This window comes from Chrysochloris asiatica, unplaced genomic scaffold (assembly GCF_000296735.1).
Source record: "Chrysochloris asiatica unplaced genomic scaffold, ChrAsi1.0 scaffold00105, whole genome shotgun sequence".
Classification (NCBI taxonomy): Eukaryota; Metazoa; Chordata; class Mammalia; order Afrosoricida; family Chrysochloridae; genus Chrysochloris; species Chrysochloris asiatica.
Genome location: NW_006408623.1, coordinates 7,740,483 through 7,763,570, shown reverse-complemented (window position 1 = coordinate 7,763,570; position 23,088 = coordinate 7,740,483). Strand labels below are relative to the sequence as shown.

Here is a 23,088-nt window from a genome sequence, read left to right as displayed (position 1 = left end):
CCGGTGCTGTGACAAGAAAAGTTGTGGCAATAGAAACGAAACACCCTCAGACCCTGTGATCATCGACAGGTAAGGCTGACTTCTTTATTATTTCTTTTTTCTAAACAAAACCGCAGCTACAACAAAAGCCTGTCTTGCATGGTTTCCAGTTCCCTATTTCTGAGTCTGGTGTTGAGCTCGGCTTGTGCGCAGCACCGTTTGTTGTCTGTGTGTGCTATCTTGCACAGGTGGGTTGACTTGGAAACCTGGTGGCTTGCTCTGTGGGGATTTAGTAATTGCCTGGAGATGTCAAGGGAAGCAGTCTCCTCCACCGCTGGTCTCACTGTGAGGAGCGCTTTATGCCCACAGAGTTTCCGGCTTTCAACCCAGAGATATACTATTGAATGCTTTTTGCTAATTTGTTAACAAGTATTTCATTTTTTGCATTATTATTGTTATTATTATTTTAATCTCGCCTGAAAGCTGAAGTTGAGACTTGGGTGTTGCACTGGTGTAATTGTTGCCTAATGTTAGCATGAATTGAATCTTGCTCTCAATTAGTTGCAAAATGTATCCTAATTTTTTTTCCAATTGTGGCTGTCTTTTTCTGTCAGGTAGCAAATATGTAACTAACAAACCAAAGTTGTTATAATTGAAACTAATTACACATGCTGGTTACATTTTCCAACCTTAATTTCCATAACTAGATTAGCTGTACGCATTCTTTGCATTTGCTCCTCACCATCTTGCCATTCATCATAGTCCTTGGGCCATGTTGCATCCTTTTAAGATACTAATCATTAGTCCTAATAGTGCTAATGTACATTTGGCCGAAACAACAAAACACCACCCCCCTTCTCTCCCCCCAGGTTCACCATAACTATAAACTATAACTGCTGGGTTTTGATGACCGGCTGAAGGGGGGGGGAGGGGGGGTGAGAAGGAAGACTTCTCTCTTCCCAACAAGGAGAAGCAGCAAAAGGCCCAGTGTATCATTGACTGCAGATTTTGAAATTGGTACCCAAATGGAATACATGCTAGACGTGTCCATATGACACCACTTTTGTGAAGCAGAGGTTTAGACTGTTTTGAAGAGGGCTTAAATTTCAGCAGCTTTCATTACAAAGTTATCTTTTGATCATGAACTTTGCTGTCCACTGCCTGAAAAATGAAACCTGGAAAAGTCTACGAGTTAAGCCTAAAAAAAATATGCGCCACCAGTGGAGAGCAATGCTGATGTTTAACTAAGTGGAATAGCTGTTTGCTTAGTGGCCAATGTTCGGTATCTGACAGAAGGAGCAACCCTCTTATTAGTAATCAAATAGGGTTGACCAGTTGTGGCCGTCACTCAGGCAATGGAGAACAAGTTCAACACTTCATAGAACTCAAAGTACAAGAATCAATATAAGTATATTTGTCTTTAGTGTTGTGGCCATGAAAATCACACGGCCTTAGGTTGTTGTCTTGTAACTGGATTTATTTTATTTTATTTTATTTTTTTTGAGTGGCTCAGAGCATGTGAGCAGCTATTGGAACCTTATCTGAATGCTAGATGCTTTCAAAGGCAGTACACTAGTTGGCTCTTGGTGCAAAAACTGTGAAAACCTTTCTGGGGTTGTCTTCTAATTGTGAGCGTTATGAATTCAAAAGGACGTCTTGTTTTAAATCTTGAGGGTTAGCTGTCATAATAAGGATGTGTCATGCTAGCTGCACTAGCCTAGTGGGGCTGGCTGTGTTTTCTCTTCGAAATCACTTTGGGTTTGTGTAACATGCAATTGTTTATTGATTACTGATATTGAATAAGTTCTGATATGATTTTTAAAAATATCACATGATGGGAAATATTTCCTCCAGATGTGCAGGAATATGCTCTTTTTATTGTTGTTTGAGTGACTGCTCTCTAGTATTTGATTAATTAAATGATGATCACTTACACCTTTACCACCTAAGAGAAGTGTGCTATCATTTGATATTCTAGAAGCACGAGAGGAGGGGGAGATGTGAAAACCTTTGGTTAATGGGTTTACCATGTTTATTTGAATAAGGAGGATAGGAGCTCCATTTACGGCTGGCATCAATGCATTTGAGATCTTAATTATTGATGGGAAATCTGCTCTGCTTCTAAATTCAAAGATATGACAATTTTATAGGAATTTTAATCACCTTCCACATTAGCAATTTTAAGGTAAGACTGGCTTTATGTAGTGACAAATAGAATGTACATTTCTAGCATTCTTAAGAGAGCTGTCACTTGTAATGACAAAATACTATTAGCATTTTTGCTGCCCTGCTGTAAATCCTTGAGAAAGATGCAGTTGGGCACTCTCTCTAGTTAAAGGCATCTTTCTGGGAGAAAACAGAAAGGATTTCGTGTTTACTAGAGCAAGTTGTGTTCCTCACAGAAAGAAGCCTACCCGCGCGAGGACTTTGGGCTGATGCAGTCTTTTGCAGTTGAGTTGTGTTTCTATTTCATGTGGGTGATCATCGGTGTGTGTGTGTGGGGGGGTGCTACCACCTACAATTAGCTGCTCCTGTGGAGTTTCTAGCTGATGTTTCCTCTTGAGTATTGCAGAACAAAACACCCTATCGAATTGGTGAGTCAGTTTACAGGTTCCCATCAGACTCTTGTCACCTGGTTAGTTGGCTTAAAAAAGAATTATATACAATGTGCTTCGCTGGCTCCTTTTGGCCTTTGGATACATTTAGCAGGTTTTGACCAGATAAGGCATATTTGTCCTGAGGATATAAACCAATAATTCCAATCTGAATTGAGATCAATGGGCCCGTGTGCGTGTGTGGCCACTCCTGTCTCTCTGGGCAGGTCGGGGCGCCGCTCTTGTGTTATGAGAATGGAGAAAGGAGCCAGTGCTCGCGTGGGGTTGTCACAGCCACTGGACGTTGACGCCTGGAATCAATTAATTACCCGGTTTAGTTTCGCTGCCTTCCCAAAGCAATGGATACTTGTGAGCAAAAAAGAGGGGGCACGATGAGGGTGTCCATGTTATAGTACCCTTTTAATGTATTGTGAAGGCCTCACTTACGTAAATGGGTTTTTTTCCCTCATAAAACATTGCTAGAGAACCAATTTTCATAGGCCCGCATCTGTAGTGATGATGATGCTACCGTGTATTCAAAATAATTGAACTCACAAGGTGAAGGAGGAACATGCCGTTATAAAGTAGAAAGCTTGGTCCAGGTAGAGACGACATGAAAAACTGGTAAACTGTTCTGAGCTGTAGGGAGCCCACAGGAAAGAAGGAAAAGACATGCACATGTATGTATGTGTGCGCACCACACAGACACGCATATCTGCACATATGTATCTGTGCACACGTGCAGGCACACATGCACATACTCTGTATTTAGGGACTGTACACAACACACCCACGCACATGTACATATGTGTATACTTACATGTCAGTAGGCACATCCCACATAGATACACATATTTTAATGGTATTGCTGAAAAAGATGGGAATATCATTTTCCCTAGTGGAATAATGTTTTCTGGGAAAACACAAAAGCAGATGGTATTCATTAGGAACACCCATTGTCCACATATCCCAACTATGAACAGATAAATCTCTCCTGTTTCACCCGTACATTCCAAGGGCTGTAAATGATTACAGGATGTCGGTGGAGCTGCTAAACCAAAACCACACGTTGGCTCTCCTCCTGCTCTCGTGCCATCCCAGGCTGGCGGAGTAGGACTGCCGGACATTCCCGGCAAGGTGCATCCCCGACTCTCCCCTTACTTGGCTCGGTCTGAGTGCACCCGAGGGTCTGGGCCCAACTGGTGCAGAGGGGAAGGACCGACCGGTGGTGGAGGCGGCCTGAGTGGGGTGAGGGGACTGTCCAGGCAGGCCATGGTCACATGCGGTGGGCTGTGTGCAGCCCGGGAGCATGCTCAGTGGGGCGGTTCCAGATGGCACCATGTCAGGCATCCTGCTTTCTGGCATCTCTGCAGCAGGCTGTGCCCCTTCCCCAATAAATCTGGCATTGGTCTATAGAGTTTGGGAGACTTATCATTCCAAGAGTGCCCTACTTTCCTGTCTGGAAGCCAGACATCTGTTTATTCCATTTTCTTTCATACAGAGTTTGGAATAGCTTTAGTTTGGGGGGGAAAAGTTTTGTCATATTTAACAGCTGTTAGAAAATTTCAACCCTGTGGGCTCTTAAAATACTTTTCGGCTGACCTCAGATTTTTATACATAATTGACACTGGGTTGTAGAAAAATATTATTTACTTAACCTCTCATTGTCTGGGATTCCACATTGTGTTCGGTCGGACGAGCCAGCTACCAACCATTTTAACTCTGTACTCCTCCCAAGCCCTCCAAAGCGTTACTGGGACGCGTTTTAAGTTTGCTCCTTTAAAGTGGTTGCAGAGCCCTAGACGGATGGGAGATTTTCTTCTTCTTCTTCTTCTTTTTTTTTTTTTTTTTAGTCAACAGTGTTTCCTTTCACTTCCTGTCACAAAGGTCAAAGAGAGCCGACCTTTGTTGGCAATCCTGCTCGCTGAATTATTCATAGGATTGACTTTTTGTCAGCACACACAGTAGTGCTTTGGGACATTTTATTCATTTACCTCATTTAAAGCGTCTTTCTGCACCTGTTCAAGTATTAATATCATGTAATTTGGGCCTAATGCCGATTTTGCTGAACACTCATTATATTTTTTATTAGCTATATTTCCAAACGATTATGTATGATTATTACCAAGCCTTCTAAACAGTACTGGGTTATTCCCTAGTCCTTTACATCTTCTTGTCAGGTTGTTTTCAGAAGCAGGAAGGATAAACATTTGACCAGTCCCAATGTTTTTATTCCTACTCCATCTCCAACCAGAGAACTCGGAGCTTCCTCCCTCATGGCTTTGCAAAAGCGTGATTAAATCCAGCTCCGCAGAAGCTGTACAAATGCCAACGTTTATAAGGTCAACGCTTTTGTTAAAAATGCTATGTAAATGAGGACCGGCAAAAAGGGACATTAAATAAAATTAAATTCATTGTCTTCTTTAATGTCATTTACATTTTGGCTAAGCCAGGGCCTGTCAAGGAGGATTTTAAAAATAATTTTAATTACACATCATTTAGGGAGCCAGGTTTTCTGTTCAGTAGCATTTGGATAACCTGCAAAGCAGAGACTGTTTATTAACTTCTTCAATGATAACTTGTCATTTCATCTGCCTTGTGCAGTGAAAACAGTATAGTTTGGTGTTAATTTTTCCTTCTCAGTTTCTTTAAAGATGTGAATATAATTATCATCCAATAGGGCCTCCTGATTCCCAAGTCCTCCTCTTGGCTGTGACTGTACATTTTGAGACGCTCTTTGGTTCAAGGTGTGTTTTAATGCACTGGAGTGGAGGAAGAATATTGGCTGGCAAGTTGGAGATATTAAAGTGCACCTCCAACGCAGCTGAGACGACAAAAGGGTCTGGTTTGGGGCTGACACAGAGTGAGTTGGCTTCACGGGTTCAGGTGTGAAGGGTGGCTTTATTTGCTAGCATGCAGCGGCAGAGAGACAAAAAAGTTCAACGTGTTCATTCACCCTTTAAAATAGTTTTCGCAAACTTCTGAAAATAAACAGAGGTGGGCCAGCTATATTATTGAGGGACAATGAAATGCTTTCAGCTTTTAAATCCTAGAGACATAAGACGCAGGCTCCACATTGTATGTTTTTCCACCGGGATGAGGCTGCTCATGCCTCGCACACTGGCCGTCGGTGTGGATCCAGCACAGGGCACCATGACCCCCGTGGGTGCCTGACATGCGTGCTGGGTGGAGAAGGGCAGTGAGGTGCAGCCACCTTCAGGCCTAGGGACAGTGTCTCACAGTGTCTCCCACTAAGGTCTGTTGAGTCCCTGACTTGGATAAGCACTATGGGGTGGGGGGGTGGGGGAGGGGGATCCAGGCTGTTGGAAGTCTGGGTTTGGACTTCTTACCCAAGTCTGGTTCTCGGCTGTTGTACAAGGCAGACAGCCCTCCCGAGCTGGTGTGCACAAACCCCTTAGCAGCTCCTGCTGCCGCTGCCGCTGCCGCCTCCGCCGCCAGGGTATGAAAATACAGAGGGGTGGAGGGGAGGGCCTGGGAGGAGGGCTGTCAGAAGCTATACTCTGGGAGGTATGTTGACGCAAACCATGCCGCCTCTGCGGCAGCCTTATCAGGTGAAAAGCAAAGATATTGCTAGTGCCTGTAATTGTGTTAGGATGCCTTGGATGAATTGGATTACCTTATGGAAAACCTTCCAAACTCAGGGTTCTGTTACGCATGCTTACAGGAAGCAAATAATTACTCTCTCTGTGCACCAGGAGATAATTGGCGATGGCCCGGGCCCTTCCAGTGACGCAGAGCCAGAGCAGGGGGAAGCTGGCCTCGTCTGGGCATTTAGGAGACAAACCAGGGGCCAGTGATCTCGGCAAGAGAAAGATGCAGGGGGCTCACATGGATGCTATAATTTTCGGGGACTTTTCAAAGATAGTGAATAATTTATCAGAATTCAAACTCACAGTGGCAAGGGGAGACATGTTGGAGGAGAGAAAAAAAATTCCAAGCTCTAATGATGGAAATTGTCCATACGGATGCCAGGAAGTGATTGACAAGCAGAGGCACAGGAAGTGAAAACTCACTGAGCTTAACCTACACTTGGCAAATGTTGTGGAGTGTACACTCAGAGGAAACGAGAACTGTTCACTAGGGTCAGCTCGCCAGAACACAAGCCCCTCTTGTTTGTTTATCTTAATAGCAAATCTCCCCAAAATGTTTGTGGTCAAAATGCTCTATAATGAGACATTATGCTGGTATGATGAATGCTTTCAAATCAAAATAGCTCCGTGGTTTAGAAAAATAAGCAGAGAAATTTTACGGGTTAAGGGATTTTCTTTCTTTATTTTTGTTGGTGTATCTTGTAAGCATCTTCTTCTTGGGGGTAACTGGTGCTTGTTAAATTGTGGAAGCTTGAGAAAACGGTTAGTAAAGCTATTTATTTATTTTCAAAAACAAAAACGGCTAGTGTCATGGGTCCACACAGAAAGGCTCTGAATTGACAGACAATTTGGCCAAGTGTGTGGAGGGGGCGCTGGGGAAAGGCCTCTGTTAGCTGGTTCTGAAGCCCTTCTCTGGAGAACAAATCCAACACAAAATGCCCCTCTGGAGGCCCTCCCGGGGAGTTTCTCAGCTCCAAAAGCCCTCAGCGTGCACCCCAGCTCGGCCACTGCAGCATCTGAAACCAGCGGAGGGGGTCGAGCACGTTTCCCGGTTCTTCTCTAGGAAATGAGTTTAACATGTGTAGAAAGGCAGGGGCGAGCAGGCCGCAGAGCCCAGGCCCCGCCAACGGAAGGGGTCGGCTCCAGCGTGTCTCTGCTCACACATCTGGGGAGGCGGCCCAGCCCAGACAGGCAGCTCCAGCCGCCGCCCCTGCCTCCCGCCCCCTTCCCCCGGCCCTCCCCCGCGGTCCCTCTCCCTTCCCAGGGAGCCGCGGGGGGCAGGGTGCCAGGCTAGAAAACCCCAAACACAACACAACTTTGGCAGAGCTCACCGCCTTCCCCAGATCTGACCTGGTGATGAAGAATTTATAAAGCTGGGGAGAAACAGCAGCTCTGCCTCCCGGGGCCAGCCCTCTGAGTAGCAATTCCAACAATGGTTTCATACAAAACGGCTGGGCCCCCTCTTTTATGCAAGTTTTCATGAAAACGGCAGCAGTGTACTGAGGTGGCTGACCTGGTGTTGGGGGGGGGGGGTGCGGGGTGAGCCCCTGGCCCAGGCCGGCCTCAGGCTGACATCTGTGAGGCACAGTGTGGGATTCGATTAGGGCGTAAGAGCAGCGGCCTGCTGACGCGGGCATGTTGGGGGGGGGGAGCAGAAGGTGCCCTTTAGGGAGTCCCCTCCCCATGAAAAAAAAGCCCTGCCATCTGGAGAAGGTTCAAGTATAGCAGGGGTGGGATGGGGGTGTGGGGGGGGGGATGTTCCTTTTATTTCACATAGTGTCCAGCAAAGCGGGGTTAGTCTTGGGTATTGGGGTGGTATTAGGGTCAGGGATGCCCCCCAGTTTTCACTGGAGAAGGACATCACCCCAGATGTCCCTAGGTTTTCTCAGACCTTCAGATTTAGGGACTGTGGTGGTTGGGAGTCACAGTAAGGACAGGTATCCTTTCTAAGATGGCCTAGCCCAGAACCATCCATCTAACATCATAGTGGTGTCTCATGAACAGGGGAGAGCAGGAGAAGCAAAGCAGGGACCAAGCACCTCATGATCGTGCAGGTGGGGCCTTGGAGACCACTCCACCAACCGTCCCACTTGGCCTCTTCTTGCCCTGCATTTGGTGTAGATTCAAAGCTGTTCTGATAGCACCTTTTACATTTCAACGTTTTCCTTCTTGAAGGTCTCTGAGTTGATACTGTTCCTTTCTCTGACTGCCTTGGGGTTTTCATGTGCGTATTGGCTGCACATCACGTTTAGATATTTGGATGCTGGCTGGGGTTCCTGTGGCTTTTACAAGTTTACATGTCCCACCACATTAAAAAAAAATTTTTTTTTTTTTAAGCATTTGGCTCCTTTGCCAGAGAAATGAAAACATCCTAACTTTTTACTAAGAATTTATTTAACTGGTCCGATTCCATTTCATCTATTGTGGTAGATTTGTTCCCTAAACATGACCACGTTGGAATATGTAAATAGTGTAGACCATAAAAGGGGAAAGATTAAATTACCGGGAAATCAAGTATACAGAGCCCTGGCTTAAGCATGGGAGGAATTTCGCATTCAGAGTAGCTGTTGGCTTTTTCCGTTTAATAAATTAAACTACAAATTTTCCTAATTGCCAAACAAAACGTTGGGCCAGCTTTAGCCTTCGCTGACAGTAAAACACAACGTAAAAGCTGCTGAGAGTTCTATGTGGGATTTAATACGAGGTGGAGTCGTGCAAGGGTTTTATGGTCTAAGTATGAATTCACACCCACAGCATTTGTTTCACATTAGGAGAGGTTTGTAAATCAGACTGGTGTGCAGGGATGGGGTGGTCCCTGCGCGGCCCCCTCTTCTGGGCTCCCTTCCTGAGATTTGGTTCTTGGAAGTGCTGCCACTGGGAACTCCACCCCCCCAGGTTCCCCCCCCCCCCCATTTTCTCAATGAAGCAATTTGTCCTCGGACATAGGAAGGTTAAGGACAGGACACAAGTGGGGGATTGGATTGGACCTGGTGCTCGTCTCCACCGTCCGAGGTCACCAGCTTGATCTGGCCACTGGGCAGCAGCTATCAGCAATGAGACTGGGCTGACCATCGGTCCTTGGCCGGCACAGACCCCCAGGGAGAGGCAGAAAGGCTCTAGGGAAGCACTTTCTGGAGGGAAAATATGGCAAGAACTATCATTTATTAAATTTGACAAGCAGGTTCTAAATATAACAACGCCTTCCCCAAAGATCATTACTTTGAACAAATAAATGAGTTATGCAAGTTAATAAACAGTGTGGTCTCCCATCCCTAGCCATGTCTCAGCTCAGTTTATACATAGGTCCTGCTGGGTCCCACATCCCCAACATAGGACTCCTGATCTTCCGTAGAGCTTTTGTGTGGGACGTGCTGCCTGCTGTCGAGTACAGTGAGAAAAAGCGTTAAAATAAAAATCAACATGGATGTGTCATCGGTGGTCAAATGCCGCACACCACCAACGCTTGAAGCAAAAGCGTTAAAAATAAACTTGCCTCAGTTCAGAATAACATGACTCCTAGATACGTTTTATAGTTTTTAAAATGTCTCTTTCACTCATGATCATGAATAAAGCGAGAGGCATCTAAGTACTTTCTAACTTCACAAAATAAAATAAAATAGAAGATTTGGCTGGTCCAAGTCCTGGGATATTTGTCATGTTTTCTAAGACCCTATTATAATGATTCCCAGCAATTAGAGCTTCCAGAACCCCATTGCAGCCCCAAACACATTTGTTCCCATTTATTAGACTGTGAGCAGTAAGTAATTTACATTGTTTCGGAGTTGTGTGTTATGGTAATTTATTGTGTGTGCTGGGGGTCAAACAGAGTTGACCAGTCGACCGGGCAGATCTGTAAGGGCCAAACTGAGAATCTGCAAATATGAAGACGGGGAAACCAGGAACGAGGGATTTTAAATGCACTCCCGCCTTTCTAATCATGTTTTGATTTATTCTCCGTTACGTTACTTGCTTCTCTCTTCCTTCTTTGCTGCTTTAAACACAGCCAAGTAGGGAACAGGGTTATGACCAATTATTACGATTATTTCTCTTAAGGAGATGGTAGCGCGATCTTTTAACGAGTGGAAAGTTTTACTAATGCCCTGAATAAAATAACTTGCCAGTGGCCTCCGCTCAACGTGAAGGCTCTCCGCCACAGAAACGATGTCTTAACTGTTCCCTTCTGCTTGTACCAGGTTTTGTTATCAAGTTGAGGAAAAAGGCTTGTTTAGGCGAAAATAATGATCATAAATAGAGCTGTATAGTGGGACTCAAAGGAAGCCGTGACAGCCTTGCTACCACGACCTGCAATTCCAAGGAAATATGAGTGTTCTGATCCAGGGAAGCAGTAATTATCTTTTTGTGAAGAATGTACAGTGGTGTCGGATGATGAATTGATCGCAGATTGGGAGCGTGGTTTAACTGTCATGTTGCAGAGATAAGACGGAGCGCAGGGATTGCTCACGGTTTCTGCGAGTTCACAGCCAGCTAGTTTATTAGCACAAATCCCAAATGTTTAGTAAACTCATTAGGTTCCATCTAATGCTAATTTATCATCATAGATGGAACCGGAGCGGTGGTGGCTGCAGGTCTGTGCCGAATCTGCCTGATTTACCGAGCTCTCTGATCAATCACCTGCTTTGCACTGCCCATTTTTCTTCAAATGCTTTAACAGGCCTGAGTGATTCATAGGATTAAACCATGGCAATCGGTTAGGGTTCGGGTTCTCAGGAGTCATCCTCCTAGGGAGACTTATCTGGGAGGTTAGCTCTAAAGTGGGGAGAGGAGCTTGGAGTCCTCTCAGCCTTCCTCCTCTTCCTCCTCTTCCTCCTCTCTCCTCCCCCTCCCCCCTCTCGCTCAGTGTCATTGTCCCCCCCCGCCCCCCCCACTTCCCCCTTTCCTTTTACAATCCAAGCACAGAGTCGAAATCAAAGAATTTCCTTGCAAAATCAGTTTACCAAGAAATGCATCATGGTACATAAATGTCAAGTGCAGTTTATTCTAAACTTCAGACGGTGTTTTTCTTTGAAAAAATCAAGCTTTAAATGCCTGGTTCTCCTGACATTTTCGTACATATTCTATAGTGTTTTCGAAGAGGATAATAACCTTTGCTTGATCCCAGGCAACAGCTGCAAAGATAATGAAATTCTTATGATATTTCACCAGGTAAAATGTGAATTGCAGAAGAAAAGCTATTGAATTTTTATGGATCTTAATCGCATAAAATGAGATTCATGGGGTATACGTATAACTATACTCGGTGGGCCAGCAGGCTGCACTGGCGAGGGGCTTCCCTATGTGGCGTGAGCAGTGCCCGGTCTCCACGACATGAACGAGCGTCCCCCAAACGCTGCCTTCAGCTGACCCTTCAGAGTGATAATGAAATATGACGGAGATTTCCTTGTGCTGGTTCGGTGGCAAAGGGGTCTTGTGCGGCCTGTGCTTAATTCATCTGACTTGTGTTCCAGGTCGTGATTTACCTTATGATTAAAAACGTCTGCAGGCTTGCTCACCAATTGAAATCAGATCTCGTCTGCAGCCCACTGGTATTGATCCCGATTTAACATCCAGGTTCAGAATTGATTGGCATTGATTAACAATAAAACTGTTCTCCTCCATGGCCAGTCCGAGGACCAATATTCGACGGGAAGGGGGCTGGGATGTTCCTTCTCATTGACCAATCCGGGGAGAAGGGACGGCATTGCCGGCAAAAAAACAATATATTTTAATGTTATTGTAACTGGACACCAGACTGGTAGTGCAAATTGATTTTATTCTTGTTGGATAAGATAAATATCTTTAATAAAATTCTCATTTTATTTAGGTTTTCACAGGAATAACTTGATTGCAGCGAGAGTGATAGTTTCCTTTTCCTCACAGTGGGGGTAAAATGGCTTAAAATATAAAGATAATAATAACACAACACTAGAGACGAAATGTTAATCAACTCCAAAATCCTGCGTTGGGTGGGAAAGTCGAGGGGAATATTTCACTTGTGGAGACACCCGTTCAACCTCATAGGCTGCTGGGTCCACTCGGCACCTTGCAGGGGCCTCCTAGCACTTGTCTGCCTTGTGCATTAAGGCAGGTGTCCACTCAGAGGAATGGCGGGACATACGGTCCCCCAGAGCTCAGCACGGGGAAACTGCTAACCAGCATCCGACCCCAGAGTCCCCTGGAGACGCTAATCTTTATTTCCGTTCAGCTGTCAATTGCTAGAGTAGACGCAACTCTACCAGAAGCGTCTCTGTGATTTTAGTTAATACCAGAGATAGGGTGCGGGCATTAGGGAGAATTAAGAAGAGAGTTCTTGCAAACAATGACTTCTCCTCTGCATCCTTAGAGATTGTCTTGCTCCCACGTCCGACTGGTAACTCCTGAAAGTGGCTCTTGGGGCTCATCCTGAACATCCAAGTGTTTGCGAGGGCCTGGTCCAGCTGAAAGAAATTACCCAGCCTCTAACATCCAGAAGCCCACAGTTATATAATGACAGAGAAAACCACAAATCCCAAGGGACATCAAATTTTAGAGATACTTTCAAAATGAAATTAGCCAGCCAAGCCTATAAGGCAACCCTCCTTGTACTTACAGCAATAACAGTGATCTGGAATTAATTTTTATTTTTTTTTTGGTGATAGGGCAAATCCAATTTGCTTCTTTAACTGTTGATTAAGGAATCAGTTCTACAAGGCTGTCCCTTGTAAGTATTTGCTGTTGATTTGTCTGTGGAAAGCCGTTGGAACCCCTTCCAACTGGGAGCGCTGGGTCAAACCCAGCCTTAATGAAGTCTACCTCTGGGTGCTCAGCAGTCTGGCTGTCCTTGTTTGCTCAGAAGAGACAGCCACTTACCATCCTGCAGGTAGAGCGGTGTCAGGCAGAGGACAGAACTCTGAAACCAGAGGAAAGAATTCAGAGAAAGCAATAAATAAGGAAATGCTATCAATGAGAATACTTCTTACTCCAGGGGCCACTGAATGGATTCTGTGTGTGGTCTAGCATCTAAGGAAGACTGCAGTCATTGGCTGAAAATCAAGTTCTGTCCCAAAGTCTTCTGCACAGAAAACACCGTACTTCTCTCCAGTTTAAGTGTTTAGGGGACGGGGTGCCTGTTTTGGTCATTGAAATGCAGTTCTCTATATTTAATATACCTTTTCATCTGTACCCTTTAAAAAGAAGGTCTGAGCAGTGGCTGATTCAAATGTGACCACTTGGTTCACGCCCAGCCAGGCGGTTATTTAGTAGAAATAAGTGGTACATTACACACTTTACAAAGCCAAGGCCTCCCCTGGAATGCTCCCTCTCTGGGGGGAGTAGACCCCAGTTTTTCCCATGCTCCTCAGGGGCCTAAATGAATGGCTTCATGGGTCGAATTTAACCTGGTGGTTCCAGCGGGCCATGGTGCCCAGTAGCTCTCCCAGTGGCAGGTGGACCGTTCTGTCGAGTGTGCTGTGGTGGGTTGGAACACTGGGAAGGTAGAGACTTGAGTGGTAGCTTCATTTTGAAACCTGATTTTAATTTGCTTTATTCTCAGTACAAATGATGGATAATGATGATGATTTTTTTCCAACCATCATTTCTGTTCCCTTCCAGAACTTTGTAATCACCCCAAACAGAAACTCTCTATCCATTGAGCAATAACATTTTCCCATTTCCCCTCCCCCACGAGTATTCGTTCTATCTCTGTGTGCATGCTCTCCTAGATGTGCAGTGGACGTGGTACCATACACTATCTAGCCTTTGGCGTCTAGCTTGTTTCATTTGACACCCTGTTTTCTACGGGTCTCCCATGTTATTAGTCTTAATGCCTGAATAGTATTTCATTGTATGGATGGACCATGCCGTAGTTTACACCTGTGGGGGGTTGCCACCTTTTGGCTGTGATGGAGAATGCTGCAGGGACCATGGATCCACAGGACTGGATTTGTGTTCATTTTGGTGGTATTTACTTACATCATTTCTCCCCAGTGTTGGCATTAAGTGCCTTTTTTGTTTTTGTGGTGTTGGAAGCACCCCCCCACCCCCCACCCCCAACCCCAGGTTCCTATTTGTCAGTGCATCTTATACTGGTGTTTGGGAAAGGGAGAACCAGTAACCATGGTGATCCTGTGGCTATCGAAATAATTGATCTGTGAGCCTTCCTTCCAAGGGTAGACTTGCATTTCCAATCTTTTGGTTAATAGACTGTTTGGATCACCCAGGTTTTTGTTAGGTGCCGTCAAGTCTGTTCCAATGCCTAGCAACCTTATAAACAACAGAACAAAACCTGCCAGGTCTGATATCATCATCAAAATCACACTGTGTCTGAGCCATAGGTGCAGCTCTGGGGGCAGCCTGTCTCGTTCAGGGGCTTCCTCTTTTTTGTTGATCCTCTACTTGACCAAGTGTCTTCTGATGACGTGTCCACAGTAGGCGAGACTGTCCTGTAGCTGGTCTTTCTCTCCACCAGAAACTGCTGAGATGACTGTAAACCCTTTAAAACTCATAACTGAGACTCATCCCCAAAATGCAACTACAATTTTTATCTTCCTAGAAGTTGTAAATGCAAGATCATGCCAATGGCCAGGGAGGCTGGATGACCTCATGACATCAGAGTGGATCTGCTCATTGTTGGAAGTGCAAGTTAGTAGGCCGTGGGGACCAAGGGCCCAGACTTACTGCTCTGATCGCTATTGGCCCTCCTCCCTGAGTAGGGCCTAGTCCTGAGTATCCGCCTCAGTGGGCGAGCCCCTTCTATTCCTCCTCTGGGGTGGTTGGGCTGGATTGGGGTCACCAGGCTCCAGGCATGAGCCAGCTCTCTTGCCATTGTAGCTTTAGCTTCTGTGAGTTCTTAGTTGGTCCTGTCCTCTCACAAGATGCCACCAAGAGTCTTTCTGGTAGGGCAGACTGACCGTTTTACCTGGCCCCCTTCCTCCTTCGGGACTCTCATGGTCAAGTCCTGCTCATCTGTCCGGCCTGTTTCTTCCTTGATCCTCAGAACCACCACTCTCCTCAGCTTGGAAGCCCCCACCTCACTGAGATCCAGGGTACCCATTTAAGTCTCCCTGAGTCTGTGACCTCGCAGCTTCTCTGCCCTCCCCTCCATGCTAGGCCTTGCAGTGAGTTTGCCAGAAGCAGAGCTGACCTCAGGAGGAGTCTGTCCCTGGGCGTGTGGTAGCACTGGCCCTAGAGACTGAGGTGGGACAGGAAGGAGTTCATGTTGTCCCACGATCCGTGCAGGGGTAGGAGCCCAAACCTGCCTCGGATGAGCACCATTTGGCATCTTTTAAGTCCATCTTCTCAGTCTTACTAAGCCAGGCAATGCATTCCATCTTTGAATTCAAGACCTGCCAGGAGTGCAGATTGAGAGGTTGCGTGTCTTGTCCTACCCTACCTACTGAGGAAAGATGTTTCCTTTTTCACTTTTTAGAAAACTGCCCACATTTCTCAGGCCTGGTTACTCTGTTTCCTGGAGGCTCCATGGAGCAGACCTGCTTTTGCACTGCCTTGTTCCGGTGATCTGGGTCTCACTCACTCAGTGGCCAGGTCCCATTGTGTGGGTGGACCACCTTCTCAGCTGGGTGCTTGAAAATAGGGATACCATCCAGGCCTGTCTATGTGACTTTTGTGGGGCCGTCTTTCGCTGGGGAGGAACACGAGCTGGCCATTAAAGGTGGCTCTGGCCATGGGTGTTAGAAGCAAGGAGAACACTCCATGCTTGCATGTCCCAAGTCCCCCTGGCTCCTTTCCAGCCTCCTTGGGTAAGGAGGGAACCATGAGACTCTCCAGCTTGTCAGCAGAAGGGTGAAACCATCTCCCCGACTCCTTCCCCTGCCTCCACCACGTCCTAGGAGCATGGGGGCTGCAGTAACCCTATCATAGTCAATGATGGATGATAACCACAGGAGCTGTAGGAACACCTATGATGTTCTGGCCAAGTACTGTTCTCTTCATAAGACTTGTCTTCTTGTGGCCTCCAACAACCCTGGCTGCACTGTTGTTGTTGTTAGGTATCAACAAGCTGGTTCTCACTCATAGCAATCCTGTGTTCGACAGAACAAAATACTGCCCCATCCTGAGACAGCTTTACCATCAGTGCCGTGTGTGAGCCCGTTGTCGCAGCTACTGGGGGTCTTGCTCTTTTTTGATGATCCTGCGCTTTACCAAGCATGATGTCATTCTCTAGGGACTGGTGCCTCCTGATAACATGTCCAAAGTACCTGAGAGGAAGTGCTGCCATCTTTGCTTCTAAGGAGCGTTCTAGTTGTGTCTCCTCCAAGACATATTTGTTCATTGTTCTGGGAGTCCATGGTATGTTCAGTATTGTACGCCAACACCGTATTCAAAGGCATCGATTCTTCTCTGGTCTTCCTTACTCACTGTTCAGCTTTCACATGCAAGTAAGTGATGGGAAATGTCATGGCTTGGGCCAGGTGCGCCTTAATCCTCAAAGTGACATCTTTGCTCTTTAACACTTTAAAGAGGTCTTTAGCAGCAGATTTTCCCACTGCAATAAGCCATTTGTTTTCTTGACTTCTACTCCCGTAAGCATTGATTATGGATCCAAGTGAAATGAAATCTTTGACGACTTCAATCATTTCTCTGTTTATCATGAGGTTGATTATTGGTGCTGGTTTTTGGGTCACACTGTATGCTATAAATCCCCCAGATTTCAGGAAGTGAAGACACTTATCTGAAGTCACCCAGCTGGAAAAGGATGCAGCTGGGACTTGAGAGCAAGTTGTTGGGGTCCACCTTCACATTCACTCCACTGTGTTAAACACTGTGGTGGGTACTGAGGACTCTGACCTGAGGGGGCCTGGAGGACCCGGAATTTACACTTTCAGTGTGACCTGGCCAGTCCCTTTTCTCCTGGCCTTCTTGAGATGGGAGAGGGTTTGCGATGACATCCTTACAGGGCAGGGTCTGAGCAAGATTGGGAGGGATTGCTGACTGTGTGTGAGTTTGCAGCTGAGGGTGTGTGCACCACATTCTACCAGTACACACAATGGCCTGGGTGTCTGTGTTGGTGGAGTTGGTGAGACGCCACCACCCGTCACCATATTGGATCTGATGGCTGATATGCCACCACAAGGCTCCACGTCGGATCCGATGGAGACATGTATCTGCACACTTGAACTACTCTGAGGGGGGTACAGAAAATGATAGAGCTTTAGAAGAGGGTGATACCCAGGGGTCACCCCAGTCCCCAGCCTGAAGGGCAGTCATTATTGCAGGAACTCTGTCTTTCCCAGAATGCTGTTGTGGCGCTGGACTGTTAACCACACCGCTGATAGTTCAAGCCCACCAATCGTCCTTGGAAATCCTGTACAGGGTCTCTGTGAGTTAGAACCGACTTAACAGCACTTAACTAACAACAACACCATCATGGGTACATCTAGAAAGCGGGCACCATTTCATTGGTCTATAAAATAATTCTGACATAATTTATCATCAGCGAGCGTGTGATAGAAATTCACCATTGACATGCCAAGATTTCTAGTTCCATGTGGGAATTCTGATTCCACTTGTCAATGAGAAGTGCTGAAAGGGATTTTTATCTGGTTAATCTCGATGGGGAAATAAGGAGCTGCAAAACAAGAGGATCCTAGATGTCTTTAGAACGGAGTGTAAATATCGCACTAGCATTTGTCTGACTCTTAACTGGGCTTCCTTTAAAGATATTATTTCACCAAATTCGGTGAAAATAAGCACCAAAAACCAAGCTCAAGACCCTAAAAATCAGAACAGACAAATAGAAACGTATCTTTAAACAAACTCTGCAGGGTAAGACTCTTAGGTCGTGGCAATAAATGGTCACTTCCTTTACCTGGTACTGGTGGAAACTTTGAATGTGATTGTTGGTTGTCTCTTACTTTTGATGAAGTCTGGAGTTACTTGTGTAGATTTAAATCATAATACGATTTAAATTTTTATCTAGTCGATATGTTGGCTGTTACATGCAAATTGATAGGAAGGTTTTTGGAGTGATGAGTGGAAGGGAGAAAGAGAGAGTGAGAGAGAAGAGAGAACAGAGAAAGCAGAGAGAGGGGGAGAGAGTAGAAAAATAGAAAGAGAGGAGAGAGACAGAGAGGAAGAGAGCTATCAGAACAGGAAATGAAGGGTTGCTGGGTACTCTAAGAATCGAGCTGTAAGATAGCTTGGCTGCTTCCCTGTTCCTGCTTGTCCAAGATTGTCTCTGTGAATCACACAAGTACCATATGCCTTCTGATGGAATGAGATTATTTGTTTCTGAAATATAATGACCTCGAGGTTCAAGAGTTACTTTGTGCAATGGAGTGGCTTTGGCGTTTAGTATGAAGAGGAAAGACACACTGATGCCTTGTTTGTTTGGGACAGGTCAACGGTTCAACGAGGCTTTGAAATGATTGAGGTGGGTGATTGAATTATCAGATGCCAACTGGTCTCTTTTGTAAACCATGTCTTTATTTCCTTACCATCTGATGGGAAACGGAAGGTCCCCGAGAGGTTCTTCCAGTTCCACACTACACCAGCAGGTCCGGGTGGGACCACTGTTGCTTAGTGGCCCCACCTGGACCTGCTTGTGCAGTCTGCTCATAAGCATGTGACTTTTGATGCTTATTCCCCATGAATCTTTATGAGAGACTGGTTTTCATTGTACAACATTCTAGAACAGTTTCCTGGAGGTCATTGAGGAGATGCACTCAGGTTCTGGGCAACCCCCCTGAAGCCTCCTGGGTTCGTTAAAGGCCTCCTAGGCTTTTCAAGGGCAGTGTGGTCATGGGCTGCTTATGCATGTGATGGAGATCCATGGGGGTGGGGGGCAGAGGAGAGCGGTGTGCCGTCCCAGTGTTTCAACGAGTATATTTTACTACAAGTCACTTAAGTGACTACTTAAGGGAAAAGAACATTATTTAGGGAAATAGAAGGGTGTTTTCCATCATGTTTTCCTTTATGGAGGATGGAATGTTAAAAGATGTTTGAATGAGGTATTTTTCATGGGACTCAGGGGGCTCTGGATGTCTCTTGTGCAGCAGAGAGTCTTCAACCAGAGGTGTATCCCAGGACCACTGACCTCCAGGGTGGTCTGTCTTCTTTTGAGGCTCTCGTAAGGTTCAGATCAGGCCCATGGGGATCCTCTCTGGCCTTCACTTGCTTGCATGACCCAGTGTGTGAGGACAGCCAGTTTCTAGCACTCCGAGAGATGTCATAGGGCAGGTGGTTCATGATACCCGGAGAGGCAGCATGTTCAGGGTCCTCTCTGCTCTCAGGGTGGGGATCCTCCACCTTTCAGGGGGCTGTGGCTGCCATCTGGACCATCCAGCCTGTCACACACCACCCTGAGCCCCACTGTGTATACCAAGGTTACCCCACACTATCTGGTCTCATGTTGACCCTCCAGAGGAGATCCTGTGGGTTTGGGGTGTGTTGTCCTATGCTTGAGTCACCTTTCTGAGGTCCCTCTACCCTCCTGCCCTGTGGACTTGCCCACTTGGGGAGCTGTATGGAAATTGATCCCTGTGGGTCGAGCTCCATGTTCAGAGGAGACCAGGGCAAATTTTGTGTGAGTGGGGGTTCCTAGAGGCACGTCGGTAGCAGCTCCCTAGGGGCATGGTGTTATAGCCATATCCCAGACTCAGGCCTGTCCTTCCTCTCTGATCCCCACCTCCGGGGGGTCCTTGGGTGGATCTTTCTCTGACTGCTCATGGTGTACAAGATGGGTCATGTCCTGGTCCCTTCTGTTGGAATCTGGTGACCCTGGATGCCCCTTAATCCCACCAAAGGAGCTCCCTTCCCTGCCTCCTGTCCGAGGGGTTCAGGAGTTAACAGGGAGGGTTTTATCATATCTCTGCACACTGGCTCTGTGGGTGCTCTGTGCACTGGGGTGAGCTGCCAGGCCAGGCCAGTATTGGGACCGTGGTGCCCAGGAAGAGGCCCCTTCCCACAGTTTGCAGGGTGGACAGAGTGCTCACCTGGGCCTGGGCTGATGCCTTCTTTTCCCTTCCATTAGGGCAGCTGGGACCCTGACACCCCTTGGAGCTGGACTGGGCCACTGAGACAGGTGGGTGGGCGTCTCAGTGGTGACCTGTACCCTGACCCATCTGGGCTCCCTATGGAGCATGATGGCAAGTTCTAGAAGCCCCACTTACTACCCACAGGCACACAGCTGGCCCTGTGTCCTTCTCCTGACTCACGGCTCATGCACTGGGACTCTGGAGAGTTCTAGAAAGGTTCCAAAGGGTTCCAAAGGCCCAGTTCAGCACTGAAATGCCCGTGGGCTTCTTCATTGCTGACCCAATCACCAGTCTTGTTCACTGTCTCCAGAATCTTCCACTTGCCAGTCGGAGCAGAGAGAACCAGTGAGGAGGGAAGTGATGGGGAGGGTAAGCAGGAGTGAACTCAGACACTCCCTGCCCACCTCAGAGCCTGGCACTTAATAGTATGCAAATGAGGCAATATCAGACAATTACCAGAGTAAATCATTTACCTCCCTCTCTGGTGACAAGGCAGGGCACTGGGCTCTGGAGCTTCCTGGGAGGGAAGGCAGGATCTGACACGATCAGGCTACTGTATACAGAGTACTGGGTGCCGGGCACTGAGGGGCATAAGGGGCAGAGGGCACCAGGAAGGTGAGCTCCTCTTCCTGGGAACTCCAGAAGACCAGCAGAGATGAAGCAAGTATCCTCTGGGCTTGTTGGGAGCCCCTGGAGGCTGGGAGGACTGCAACGGCCCCTTGGGGTCCTGGAGGATGAGGTAGACTTCTCTAGGTGGAGAGGAGGAGGTGGTGTTAGTATAGAGTGTGGTGGAGGGTAAGTGAGGAAGTGGAGGCTGAGCCCTAAGGGCTAAGTTTGCCAGACAAAACACAGGATGCCCAGTTAGTTGTAAATTTCAGATAAACAGTGAACAATGTCTTAACATAAATGTGGCCCCGTTATTGCCTGGCCATACTTACACCAAAACCGTTAAAACAGATCAACAAAAAACCAGTTGCCAATGAATGGAGCTTCACGATGACCCCCAGGTGTGCAGAGTAGGACTCCCCAGGCTGGGACGTATGGGAGCAGTTCACCAGGATTGCCCCTCTGAGGTGCCGTCTGTGGGATCTGAACCAACAGCCTTTCTGTGAGCTGTTTGCGTCACCCCGGAACTCTCAAAACAGGAGTCACTGTTTATGCGGAATGCACATTTAACTGGGTGCCCTGGATTTAGTTTTGAAAACTTTCTACTCTGGTAGCGTAATGGTTACGAATTGGGCTGCTAACCTCTAGGTCGGCAGTTCAAAACTACCAGCTGTTCCGTGGGAGAAAGATGAGGCTTTCTGCTTCCATAAAGATTTACAGCCTTGGAAATCCTGTTAAGGGTCACTATGAGTCGGAACTGACTCCGTGGTACTTAACAACAACAACAACAATTGTGAATTTGGGTGAAAGTTTACAGAGTAAATCAGTTTTTGTTTCATCTCATTGACTGTGGTCCCCACGATGTGACCTCATCATCCCACTTCCTCCCTGTACGTCCTGTTTCCATTCCTCCTTTCCTAACCCTTCTGAGCTCTGTCCCGGAGTCAGTCTGTCCTTCTGATCTCCAGTGGTTGCTTCTTCTGGGGTGTGGACCTCCCTAGTGTTAATGTCCCCCTTTCAGACCTATCTATTGCTTGGCTGAAAAGTGAGCCACGAGGGTGAGTTCAGGAATGAAGGAACCCACACACACCTAGTCCTGCGAACACAGGACCTGGGTCTGTACCCACAGGTTAGACAGACCTTTGTTGAACCCTGAAGCTGGGGGAGAGACGGAGAGGTGTGTAGGGGTGGAGTGGGTGAGGGAGGGAAGGCAGGTACTGGCCCAGAGGTCAGCACTAGGAGGGGGACTTCGTGGAATGAGGGCTGGGTGGGGGTGCCCACCTACCCTTTGGCCCTTTGCCCCCATACCCTTGTCCTCTTTGAGCATCCGTAGCCCTGCTGGAGAGCAAGGTGGGGCTTGGCTGGCAATCTAGTAAGGAGTGGTAGCTGGGTTGCCTTCAGAGACACCTACCGCGTGCCCCCACCCTCCCAGTCTGCAGTGATCCATCGTGGGGTGAGGCTACCAGAGTCTTGTCCTTCTTCTTCTGGGATGGACACAGGACTTCAAGATCCTGTTCCCACCTCTTGTGCAGTGAGGAATGGCCCCCACCGTGTCCTCAGTGCTCTGGGAGAATGGACAGGCTGATGTAAGCCTGGCAGGGTCCCGAGTGGTCACTGAGGGGCAGCGGTTTCTGTAGCCCTTTCAGTAGTGACCTCTAGCTCCTCCCTGTACCCAGCCGTTGGTGGGGCATGCTAGTCCCTGTACCCTGCAGTGTCTGGGACTCGAGAGCTGTTGTTCAGAAGCCTCGTTTTCAAGAGTTCCATCCCCACAGGGTTTGTCGTCTGTAAATCTACAACAGTGTTGAATTGAGGGGTGTGTGTGTGTTTGCACGCGTGTGATTGTACACGAGTTCGGGAGTGCGTGGAGAGGCAGATAGCGATCAACGAGGCAGAATCCGTCGGACCCTCCTCCCATCCACCAATCGGACGGGTCCTAGGGAATGAGATTTTAATCACCATCACTGCCGCCAGCACTTGCTCTATATTTATGATAATTTTTTGTCTTTTTATTGAAATCATTGTTGACTGACTCAAGTCGTCCTGATTAGCAATCTCATGGTACTCAGTCAGGAGTGAAATGCAGCCAGCCCTGGTGGTACATACCACGCCTCTGGAAATGGTGGGAACAAAACAAGAAACAAGCCAAGTTTGTCTGTCCTCCTTATAGGTGGGCAGGGGTTTGAGGCTGGCGGCTGTTTTTAATGGTCCCTGTTAACCCAGACTGAGCTCAGCTGCCTGTGGCCCGGCTGTGGCCCGGCGAGGTGGTCCAGCAGCCTGTGGCCCGGCTGTGGCCCGGCGAGGTGGTCCAGCAGCCTGTGGCCCGGCTGT

At 47.3% G+C, this 23,088-nt stretch overlaps 1 protein-coding gene across 3 annotated transcripts in view; it reads left to right on the top strand.

Annotated features, from left to right (window-relative positions):
- The window catches only part of EBF3 (early B-cell factor 3), a 142,411-nt gene that overhangs the window by 5,986 nt on the left and 113,337 nt on the right, over positions 1 to 23,088 (top strand). For all 3 annotated transcript variants that reach the window (XM_006867442.1, XM_006867441.1, XM_006867440.1), the window contains exon 6: positions 1 to 69. In XM_006867442.1, coding sequence (XP_006867504.1) covers positions 1 to 69 — 69 coding nt within the window. The remainder of the gene's footprint in view (positions 70 to 23,088) is intronic.